At 40.3% G+C, this 12,212-nt stretch overlaps 1 protein-coding gene across 3 annotated transcripts in view; it reads left to right on the top strand.

Moving 5' to 3' along the window:
* The window catches only part of samd11 (sterile alpha motif domain containing 11), a 66,899-nt gene that overhangs the window by 17,896 nt on the left and 36,791 nt on the right, over positions 1 to 12,212 (top strand). For all 3 annotated transcript variants that reach the window (XM_032572602.1, XM_032572593.1, XM_032572611.1), the window contains exons 3-4: positions 1,914 to 2,089; positions 12,003 to 12,112. In XM_032572602.1, the coding sequence (XP_032428493.1) occupies positions 1,914 to 2,089; positions 12,003 to 12,112 (286 nt within the window). The remainder of the gene's footprint in view (positions 1 to 1,913; positions 2,090 to 12,002; positions 12,113 to 12,212) is intronic.

Below are 12,212 nucleotides of genomic sequence, written 5' to 3'. Positions count from 1 at the left end.
CGTAGAATTTATTAAACCGAATGACACTGTACTTTTGTGATTCTGTGTAATACACAGATTTTTTTTGTGTGTGGGCAAAATGAAATTGTCTGCCATGGGACATTTTGTACTGACCATTTATCAACTGGTACGCGCCTGAAGGACGTTTCGTACCCACTTTGGCAACCGATAATTTAACGTAATTTTAAATGATCTACTCATGGTGTTCTGTTTGGAAATTAAGTTTGGTTGGTCCAGTAAATAAAAACCGAAGAGTTATTTTGGTTTGATATGAGGTTATAATCTGTCATAGAAGAGCCGACTGGCTCAAATGAAGATCTGAACCAAAAAAACAATAAAAATACGACGCAATATAAAATCCCAACAAACAAAGTTAGCATTAGATTAAATTATACTCAAAATATGAGGATTTTCAGTATTATATAGCTCCATGAAGCACCAGAAATATGTAACTACAAGAGAGAAATGAACTGATTAGGGACGTGCCGTGGTGGCGTAGGGGTTAGCGCGACCCGTATTTGGAGGCCTTGAGTCCTCGATGCGGCCGTCGCGGGTTCGACTCCCAGACCCGACGACATTTGCCGCATGTCTTCCCCCCTCTCCTTCCCTGTTTCCTGTCAGCCTACTGTCATATAAGGGACACTAGAGCCCACAAAAAAGACCCCCTGGAGGGGTAAAAAAAAAGAAATGAACTGATTACATTTAAAAACATCATACCACATTGCTGTACTAATTTAAAACAGCATAAATACAGACAGCTATTCGCGTTTAATATGTGCAGAACATATAAAACCAAAAAATCTTTCTAAAATATTAATTTATACATTTCTTTTTTTCTCCGAAGAGTTTTTATGGCGCCAGTGGCTCGTATTTTTTCGACAGTAGGCAGAAGGGTGAGGAGAGGGGGGAAGACATGCGGCAAAGGTCGTCGGGACCGGGAGTCGAACCCGCGACATCCGCGTCGAGGACTAAGGCCTCCAAACGTGGGGCTTGCTAACCCCCTGCGCCACCACATGCACGCCCAATTTATACATTTCTTATAAGTTTCTTAGGTTTCATATATTGTAAAATGATCACTGTTTTTCAAATCATTGTCGTGAAATTTGTCAATATTTTTTTTTTTTGTGGACAAAATGGAGCCATCTGCCATTGGCCATGGGAGCTTTTGTACCAACCGCGTGTCAATTGATAATGGCCTAAAGAACGTTTCGTACCGTCCATGACAGCCTGATCCAATCATCATCCGCTATTAGGAAATTAGGTTTGTTGAGCCAATAAATGAGATCTACCAACAGGAGGATGCAGAGAGTTATTTTGGTTTGATCAGAAACATAAGCTGTCATTTTTTTAAAATAAAAGTTGCCCTAACTGGGAATGGGGAAACGGGGTGAAAAATAAAACCTTATATAACAGTTCGCAATTAGATTAAATTATACTTAAGATTGGAGCATTTTTTCCTGTTATTAGTGTCCAGAACTTTGTAAACAAAAAGTAGCTCTAAGAGAAATAAGCTGATATGTAATGGTTGAAACTCATAAGTATCAGCTGGAGGAAGAAGAGTTGAAATGACAACATATTGATCCAGAGCCTCTAAGTTGACAAATATATTACTGCTCATTTAATTACTGTTGAGCAGAATAACTATGTATGACTTTATTAATAAACATTTTAGATTATTTTTTCATTTTATATCATATATAAAGTGAAGCTGATAAAAGAAGCTGTCCGCATTTTAAGAAAACCATTAATTATCATCACAATAAAATATTGGTGACCTAATTTTTGCTTGTGTATTTTAAAACAACACTCATTTGTAGTTTCTGTTTAATAAATATACATGAAACAAGTTTCCTAAGTGTTTCTGAGTTGTCTGGATTTACTTGCTAAACTTCCTCCTGTTGTGTGATTTGCAGAACCGCGGGCGCTTGGCAGAGAAACGCACCATCCCTCTTCCACCCAACCGGGTGCCCAAGAAGGAACTGGCTTCAATTTTCAGCAGTGACGACAGCGAAGGCAGCGAGCGGGCCAGCGGGGATCATGCCCACATCAAGCAGGAGGAGGATTTGCATTACAGTATCATGAGAAAAAGGTAAGGCACCTCTAAGTTGTAACGACAATACCGTCTGGGAACAGGTTCTTCTTCTTGACATGAAAAAAAGCAGCTGTGCTTCTGAAAAGCCTTCAGTTTCTGGAGCTTTGGTTCTGTCCATCTTTATTTTGTTTATTTTATAAAATTAATATGAAGTAAATTCCATGCGTCACTTTCTAAAATGGTTTTGTTCTTTTTCCTGTGAGCAGAAATATTGTGTCTCATAGAGGAATGGCCCTGTTAGGATTTTTTTGTCCCCTACACTGATCTGAGTAATTTAGCAAATATTCAGTCTCTCTGTCTGATAAAACACACTATCAGTATTACATGATTTGTATTTGAAATATGTGGCTTTTAACACATTGAACACTGATGTTGTCAGCGTAGCTGTTAGTTTTTCCTAAAAAATGAAAACTGTTTTGTTCTTATCATAGTATCTACAGGAAGCCCAGGATATGTTGTACCAACATATCCAAAAACTACAAAGATTATTTTTTACAATGCCACATCTAGAACCTGCATAACTTAATCTTTGTTTTCTGTATCCGAATAGGTACAGCTACAATTTTCAATAAACTTTGTTATTATCCAAAGGGGTTTGTTAGACTGGATAACTTCAGTTAGCGTTTCTACTCTCTGTTTTGATATGAGTCACCGATAATTTGTTGATAACATGTTTCAGTGCAGTTTCAGTTGGGGGTGTTGAGATAAAACTTTCACAAAGACAGCTCTCCTTCATAAACTCAACACTTTGCTTTGTACATCATAAAATGCATTGCTAGTGCCATGAGCTGCAGCAGCCAATACAATCACTCGGTGTCATTGAAAGGGGCAAGACAGTCTTGGATTGTTCAGGAAAACCCAAATTTGTTTTTTTATCAAACCTTGTCATACGGTTTTGCAAGGTGTGCACACAAAGCTAGGCTGAGATTTTTAAAAACTACTCACAACGTGGTGGCTTGGCTTGCTAGACTGAGAGGGACTAATCTTTCAAACAATCCTTGATCAGCACCATTTGCTGAACACTTGGGTACAATTGGCACATCTTTCAGACAGAGAGGGAGCCATGCCTCAATAACACATGCTAAATCTGGGCTTGGACCAGCTAATGAAAGCTTGAAGCTGTTTATATGTTAATGCTGCTGCTTTTTATATCTTGTATATTTCTTGGCTGAGTTTCTGTCTGCTTCATCTTAAGCTGCGTGTTGATGGGGAGCAGCTTGATTGGAGGATGTTGATTAGAACGAAGCTCTTAGTATGGCTTACCTTTATGTTTGGTGTTGTACTATGATCTGTTTTACATGGCTTAATGACGGGTAATTTTAGTTTGATTTTGTAATTAATTCGTACCTGTGATGGAGTTCATCTCTACCCCCTGAAACTCTGCACCACTCAGCAGAGGAAGTACAAAGACCTGAAATGATGTTCAAACTCACACAATCTTCCAAAACTCATGAGGTTGTAGATTTCTTTTTAATTTGTCTCGATTTCCGGTTTCATCATTACCATGTGGATTTTCTGCTCACATTGCATCCATGTAAGAGTTTTTTTGGTATGAGATGTATTTGGCCGATATGAAGCTGAATCCATTCATTGATGAACTCAGAAAATCCCCATCTGCATCACAAACAGCTCGTCTGCAACCTCGTTAAACGGGGGATGTTTTTTTTCGTCTTGAGGCTTGCGTGTGACGCAGCGGACAGCACAGCTACTGTGAAGCTTTAAAGTGGATCCACTAACCTCGTTTAAGAGGGCCTCCCCTCCCCCTGACACTTGTGCCGCTGGCGTGTTAAGATGATAATGAATTTAAAGAACACTTATGACTAATATATCAGGTTTTTACCCTTTTGAAAGGCGGCGGACACGCTGGAGCCGTAGCTCCGGTCTGTCGTTGGCATCTGTCTGGGCCAGGCTTTATCCCTCCGACGTGGGTCTGGACAAACAGGATAATGGGATGTCCAATCATGAAAATGTGATTTCCATTGACCGCAGCTTCGTAAGTGAGTCGTAGAAGGGTCTTAACAAATTGGATTTGGTCAATGGATGTGAAAAATACAGGGCCTCTGTGTACATGTGTCAGTGTATCTGTGCTGTCTCTCCCTCACATCATCGGGGCTGACGGGAGGTCTGTCACACCCACTCAGCTGTATCAACTTGTCTACTATTACTGTACTCTAATACATACATCAAATATGTCATGGCAATTTTCTGTTCCTGACTGAGAAACGGATCTTTTGTGCTGCTCCAGCGCTCTCCCTCTGCTCTTGTTTTTAATAAAGTTAGAGTGAGGGCTAACTTGCAGTTTTGACTTTTCTGGTTAATTAGCATAAAGAGGCTTTTAGATCAGTCAGAAATGTGTTTTGAAAAAAGTTCTGTCGTTCTGTTCTCCTTTCACAGATTATTTACAGATTTAATCGATTTCCTATTTTTTATTTTTTATATTTGGTTCACTTGTTCTTGAATAAATTAGTTTCATTGTCTTCAGCGTTCTAAACCACCAGATAGTTAAATCAAGAAATTTGGCAAGGTTATAAAATTTGTCAAATTACAACCAGAAACTCTGGGAGTATTTTATTGGGATTTCATGTGAGAGACCAATATTTTCCGTCACAATAACTGTCTCTCTATCATACAGTAGATCAGGGAATCTACCAACTACTTGTTGTGCTATTTACCAATCTGACTTTTATGGAAGGGTGGCAAGAAGAAAGCCATATGAAGTTTTGTTTCCAACTTGCCACAGTATGTGCCAGAAGAGACCAAAAACTAAGACAGAGATCCATGGTGGTAGCAGCATCATGCTTTTTTTTCCTTCTGGTCAGAAACAGGAAATATGGTCAGAGTCTATTTGGAGATGATAAAAAACACTTTGAGGTTAAAAAACACTTCAGACTGGGATAGAGATTCACTTTCCACCAGAAAATAACCGTAAGCATAGTACAGGAGCCTCAGTAAATGGTTTAGATCAAAGCATGCTCATTAATTGTGTGGTCCAGTCAAAGTCCAGATTTCCAACCAAAAATCTGACAAGATTCAAAAATTGATGTTCAGAGATGCTCTATGACTTGCAGCTCTTGTAGCTGTTTCTTGTGAAACCTGGTCCATCAACCTTTTAGAGCTCAGTATAAATATATGGCATTCTTTTCAGATTTTTATTGGAAATAAAAAATTTAGACTGTGTGAGATTGTCCTTCAAGATTACATTCACAATAAACTCAGTTGAGGTTGTAATGAGACGGGTTTGAAACGGGTCAGGTTGTATGAATACTTTTTCAAGGGTTTACAGACAGGACCTCCGCAAGGTAGAAGGAGGGAGGTGTCACTTCTGGGAACATCGTAGCTGAGGAGAACTTTCTTTGGTTTAGTTTCGGTGCTGCAGGCGGTTTGTGTATTTTTTCTTCATGGTATCACAAATTAATATCAACTATAAGATCTGGATCAGAAGGTTCTGGAGTGGAATGGCTGTAGTCAAACGATGCGTTGACCTTTTGGTTCGCAGCATTAAAGTACGTTACAGTTTTTAGAGACACTTCACTTCTTCTTCCTCTTATCAAAATTACTATGGCTACTGTCACAATGAAACACGGTTGTGGGTTGAATATGATGGTTGTAGAGTGGACAGTCTGACGTTCTTGGTCTCTTACTCTAGAGCCGAGGAGAGCCATTTTTACAGCTTGTTTCAGTCTGGGTGATTATCTGGCAGCTGATGATGATGCCTTCCTTCCAGGATCTAAAAACTAGATAAAAACCCTCCCAAACATCCTGGTATTTCTGATTGGTAGAAATGAACATGTTGTTGTTTCAGTCTCTGTCACAAACATTACATCAATTTTACGTGGGAAGAATTACCTTAATGATAATGCATAGATTTGGAAGATTTTATTGGTGTCACACGTCGACTAAATTCTTGCCTCATTCCTGTCGGAGAATATGACTATCTCAGCTTCTCTGCACAAAATCAGATCTTTTCCTGGAGAAGCATTGACTCCTACTCCTCTAAAAGAAAAGAAAATTAAGAGAAATAAACGGATAGCGTACTTTCTGTGCGTGACGGGTTTGACATTTTGTCCTCCGGATTTATCGAACAGCCGTGTCATTACCTTATGCCAGTCAGGGGTCACGAACAGCGTGATATTACTGGAAATGGCTCTGCCCCTGAAGCGCTAATTAGAGAGCTCGGAGGTTTTATAGCTTTTTAGCTGAGCTTTCCACTTTGAAACTTGTTGGCCTTGTTTGCATGCGTTTGCCATGGAAACACAGTCAATAGATCTTAGCTGCTTATCGGGTGTCGGCTAACAGCAAAACATTCATTATTTCAGCATGGAACTGTATAATTTTAGACATATTTGCTGAAAAATAATGTTTGCATTGTCACTGGAGCCTGAAACTGGGAGGTTATCTTCTTTAGCTGTGAAGTAAACAGATGTTATCATTCAAAATGTCCTCTTCACATTATACTAAATCAGGTAAAGTTGGAGTTTTGTGGACTCATGAAGGATCAAATGTTGCTTGAAACATGAATATCTCTCAATATTATTAAAAACATATTAAAAAGACAGCTTGTAAAATGTATATCATTCCAGAAATCAGAGTGTGAGGAACTTCGGTGCAGCATTGCGGTATATTCCGTTTCAATGTATTTTTATTTTTTTTTCTGCTCTTGGCTGCTTTATCGACCTCATGTCAGCCTGTACAGCAGAGGAACAACTGGGAGAAGTGTAGCTAGGCTACTCTTACTTATTTATGTATCTATTTCTGTATTTATTCATTACCGTGCCTGCTCACAGTTGAATCCCGCTTGATTCGATGGCGAGGAGCGTGACTTGTGTGAACAAATTCACCAACGGGAACCAGCCGAACTATCAAAAATAAATAAACAAATGAATGTAACTACCGAAAAGAAACAGAATGGTTCCCACTTTTGTGTTTCAGCTGAGAAGTTAGCCTCTCTGTGCTCTGCTTGGTGAATATTGCATCTCGCCTGGCTGTATTCGAGTGTTGCTGCTGGGCCACCTGCACCGGTTGGAGCAGCCTGCACACTCCGGCTGTTGTCTCCGGCAAACCTGTAAGCACCAGATGTTATGCAGCACTCACAACCCCGCTCCTCTGTCTCCTTCGCTTCCCTTTCTCCTCGCACACCCTCACATCCCTGCTGTCTGACTGTCAGCGCCTTCCCAGCGTTGGTGTGAGACATGGCGTCAGGGTGCCGGGCTGCCAGCTTCTGCCAGCTCACACTGTGACCTCCAGCTCTGCTGCCTCAGCTTCATGTGCCAATGCCACAGTGGGGCACTACTGTGCATTTATACTGAGCTGACTCCTAATGTGAGTGGAAGAGGCTTTTTATGTTGCTTGGGCTGGTTTAAATTTCAGCATGTACTTTAGGGAAGTACACGCTGAGGAAAGCACATCCATTTATAAGGAAAGAAGGATTTGCTTTAACGTTGCCCTGTTTTCTCCCCAATTCTCTTTTGCAGCGGCGGTCGCTCACTTTAAATGTCTTTAATGTCCATAAACCAACCAGTCTCACTTATGAAAACGGAATGAATTTCAATTGTAACATCAAAGAGCTGACCTGCAAACTGTTCTCCTAATCCTAAGATATGTTTTCTACAAAAGTCAAGTTGATTATTGACCAAAACATGATCAAGTGTGAAAACAAAGATAAAGCAGACAAGAGAAGCAGGACGTAACATCAGCCAAAAATGTTGACGTGATCTGAAAGCAGGGAAATGACTGAGGAGTTGGTGAAGCAGAAAAATGGAGCCAAAGTTCTCATTACTTGTCGCTTAGAAAAATGATCATAGCTCATCAAATATTCCAAGGGAGAGCTTTCGACGGGGATGTAGTACCAGTTTTGTTTTGATAAATTTGATAAATTTGTCATCAATCCAAAATGAAACAGTATTTTTCCTCGCAGCACTTTCAAAGATATAATGATCATAAAGTGTATTGATGCTGGAATCAGCAATGTTGTCCCTATTAAACTTCCCAGAGGCAAAGATAAAGAGTTAATTTTTAAGAGTGTCCTTTCCATGTCCTCTAAAATGTCTGTCCAGATGTACTGACATTTTTTTTCAGTTTCTACTGAGTTTGAAGACATTAAACTCCAAGAAAGTAGTTGTTGATTCATTTGATGCATTTTAATGAGAAAGATTTGCAAACAATGCAGAAATTTATCGAAAAGTTTTTTTTGTTTGTTTTTTTTGCCACATTTGTGTTGCATTATGTTCATTACATTGAAAGCTTAAAGAATATTAGCTTTTTTATTGCTCTTATGTGTAAATGTAGCACTTAATACATATTTTGACCATGAAGTTACCATGTTCAGACTTGTGATTTTACCTTTTATTAACTGGAGCTTGGTGTGACATAGTGTTAGCACTGCTGTCTTACATCACCAAGGCCTGAGGTTTAGGTGGACTTTGCCTGTTCTCCAAGTGCATGGTTGTTTTCTCTCTGGGTACTCCAGCTTCCTTCCGTAGTTCAAAACCAAGCAAGTTCAGCACCAAAGGGCTTTTAATTGCCCTTAGGGGTGAGTTTGTCTCTGTGTTGCCCTGTGTTATACTAACAAACTATTCAAGATGTGCTCCACCCCCTGTGGGGTAGCTATATAAATCAAGCTGTTATATACCAGCACAGATTTCAAAGGTTTTAGGATGACAGATCAAATCATCCTGGGTTTTGCTATGATCAGTGATGTTGAACACCAGTTAAATCCAGGACAGATTTTTGAGTTCATCCCTCTGTCTCTGGGGTCAGCGGGTCTGCTCTGTGTGTGCTGATGAAGGGCCTGTATTGACCAGTTTAGGGATGAGGGGAGGATGAGATGATTGTCTACAGCATGCGCCCAGGTGATAAGGAGGCGGCTCATGTCCTACTTAGCCACCGGGTCCAATAGCCTCCATATAACCCCGTCTATCCTCTCCACGGCCCCCGTCCTTCCCAGTTTACCGTGGCCTCAGAAGCTCCTTAGGGAGCGCTGACTCAGGTGGCTGGGTTTTAAACCGCATCCCCAGCCCCCTCTCCATCTTCCATGAGTTGAGTATGACCTTGTCACCACCCACAGGAATGGTGGAGGGAGGGCAGAGGTGGGTGGGGATAGGGCTAAGCCCTCATTAGCCCAAGCTGAGGCGGGACAGCTCAAGAGAAGTGCACTAATTACCTAACTAACAATGTCCTTGGCGTTCATGGCTTAGAGGAGCCACTTCGCCATGGGATAATAACCCCGTCACCTCTCTGAGAAGTTCAGGATGGCATTATCATGATCACTTTAAATGATGGACAGAGGGTGGTGTTATAAAGCAGCTAACTGACTGATTGACTTGGCTGCAGTTTCTTATGCTGGTGCATCGTAGTGTTTGTGGAGGTTGTGTTTTGTTGCTGGACTCCCTGGATAATACGTTATTGTACGACTTTTAACAAACCTTCTTTGTTTCTCGTTTTCTTTTGGAAGAAAATCACGGGGCTCTCAGACACAGACAGCTACCAATTTTAGCAAGCTACACCCTAAAAATGAAGTCTGTAATTAGTTGAAAAAGTCTGAAGTCAAAGTCCAATCAAGCGTCTTCCTGCCTAGCAACCAAAGGGGGCTGTTTTGTCTGGGGCTGTTTTCTGAGTCACTGGCTCTCTGTGACTGAGAGGTGACTGGTGAGGCCAGCGTGACGCCCTCAGTACTACCCTTCAGCTTTACTGTTAGTGTGTGGAAAACAGCCTGGCGACCAAAAGCCTGACATTACAGTGGGAGCCTGTAATCATGGGACTGTAAAAAAACCCAAATCCAGCAGCCGCAAACAGTGTGGCCTCGTCACGGTGGTGGCAGCTAAGAACCATTCACCGCTTCTTCCCCGTTAAACTGTTCTTACCGTGTCGTACCAAAACCTACTTCAAAGAGGATTTCGATAGGGAGACCATTCAAGGATTTAAATGAGATTTTTGTTTTGAATCAATGGATGCTGCTGATATGTGAAGTTTAAATCCAGCACAACGTTTATTAACTGAAAAAACAAAATGTAACAATGCAAGTCTAATATTTAGGAGCACATTGCTTTGCAAAAGCATTGATGCCCATTGAAATGTTCCTAAGTTGATTTTCTTTAAACCACGAATGTCAAGGTTTTGTCTGGATCTTTAGAGACAGATCAACAGTAGTGCAGTTGTTAACTGGAAGGAAAATAATGTGTTGCTTTCAAATATTTTGTGTCCCCCAGAGTCAGCACTTTGTAGCACCACCTTTCACAACAATTATAGCTTCAGGCACATCTCTGCCAGCTTTGTACATCTTAAGACTGTTTCTTTTCACCATTCCTCTTGACAGAAAAGCTCAACTTCAGGAACATTGCATGGAGATCACTTGAGAACGTTAGAGTTGCACAATATTTATTGAATCACGGTCATGATAAGTGTTCAAAACATTACCAGAATATTGTAATTGACTTCTCAGATGGGATATTTGGTAGGATTGTTCAAATGTTATGTGTTAATAACATACTTTGCCCTTTGAATGGGCTCTAAATTCCACTAATGCTAACATTTGATTGTAGCACCATCTTTAGTAGCTGAGATGCTAAAACTCACAGATAAAGCTAGACAGTTTTCAGGAAACTGGGGATAATTGATATTTTCAATGCAGGTTTAATTAATAGTATCAAAATGTAAAGTCTTAGTTGAAATCATGGACCTCTGGTAAACATCAAGTTTCAAGTTTAGCCTCGTATTGCCAATTAAATTGCATTTATTATGGGATGAAAAAATTACACGCAGATGGTGACTTTTAAAAACATTTTGTTTTATTTTGGGTGTCAGAGTAAAAGAGGGTGAACACAAAGGGATAATGCATATTTAAAAATCTTGTGAAAACTTTACAAATCATTTCGTTTGACATCAATAAATTATATTTAGAATTATGCAATATTGCGGTGTTGGTCTGTCACATAAAACCACATGGAACAAGTTGAAGTTTGTAGTTGCATCATAAAAAATGTGAAAAGGTTTGAAGGGTATGAACAGTTGTTAACGGCACTGACCATATCAGTAAATTATATTTAAACCTTAAACCAGGGTTTATTCAGCTTCCATAGAGATTGTTTGCCACAACACTAACAACTCATATTCCGGCGCTGCCATACGCCCCTCAAGCGCTAAGCACCTATTTCCTATGATTATTCCATTTTAATGCAATCAGGATGGTAATCAGACTGCAAATGAAACGCCTCCATGTCACAGTTGTGTGAGAAGGAGTTTAGAAAAACGGCAAATAGAAAATTTGGAAGGACACAGCTCAATCAAATGGAGGTCTGACCTGCAAACTGTTCTCCTAATCCTACTTCTGGTGTTGAAGGAAACAACATGGTGCTTTTGGACTCCTTTGCTTACGAGGAACCTCATGTTAAGGTCGAAGTAAAACCTTCAGCTAAAATTGTGTTGTTTTTTGTGCTAAACATTACTTATTACTAAATATAACAGTAAAGGCTATGGGTTTGACACTGTCATTTGATGGAATATATAAATATTAAGACAACTTTTCACAGTATGTAGTTATCATATTTCTGAGAAGCGGCCATCAGTAACTACGGTTTAAAAAGATCCATGTTAAGGTTTTAAGCTGCTAAACTACTTATGAGTTGTGAATATGTTCATTAATACATCTTAGTGCGTAAGATGAGCAGGGATGAGAGCTGAAAGTGCTGGATACGGTAGTCTGTCAGAGTGTATTACAGACCTCAGAGCTAAGAGGCAGCCGACAGGACGGCCACCTGTAGCAGCTGAGTCTGTGTTTAGTTGAGCGCCGCTCTATCTGAGTCGAGGATTTCTCTGGTTAAATCTGGTCGAAGGAACGTGTTTTTTTTTGTTTGTTTTTCTAAGTTTGTAGCTTCTTTCTCAGTGCGCTGTCCCTTCCTGTGTGTGTTTGTTCCAGTCGGGACGGTGACCTCTCTACAATTATCTCCAACCTGCACCACACCAGACAGCACGGTATGCCCGAGGAGCAGTCAGCCTCTGACCACAGCACCAGTACTCGACACACAGGTAGGAAACCCACAATCTTCCTTCTCTCCTGTTTCTTTCCTCTTCTATAGGCACCTCTCTCCCTTTGCATTTAGCTTGATGATACATGCCACCTTTTATA

The sequence above is a fragment of the Xiphophorus hellerii genome, chromosome 1, assembly GCF_003331165.1.
Source record: "Xiphophorus hellerii strain 12219 chromosome 1, Xiphophorus_hellerii-4.1, whole genome shotgun sequence".
NCBI lineage: Eukaryota > Metazoa > Chordata > Actinopteri > Cyprinodontiformes > Poeciliidae > Xiphophorus > Xiphophorus hellerii.
Note: the sequence above shows the minus strand (reverse complement) of the source record. Positions and strands in the feature narration are given on the sequence as shown.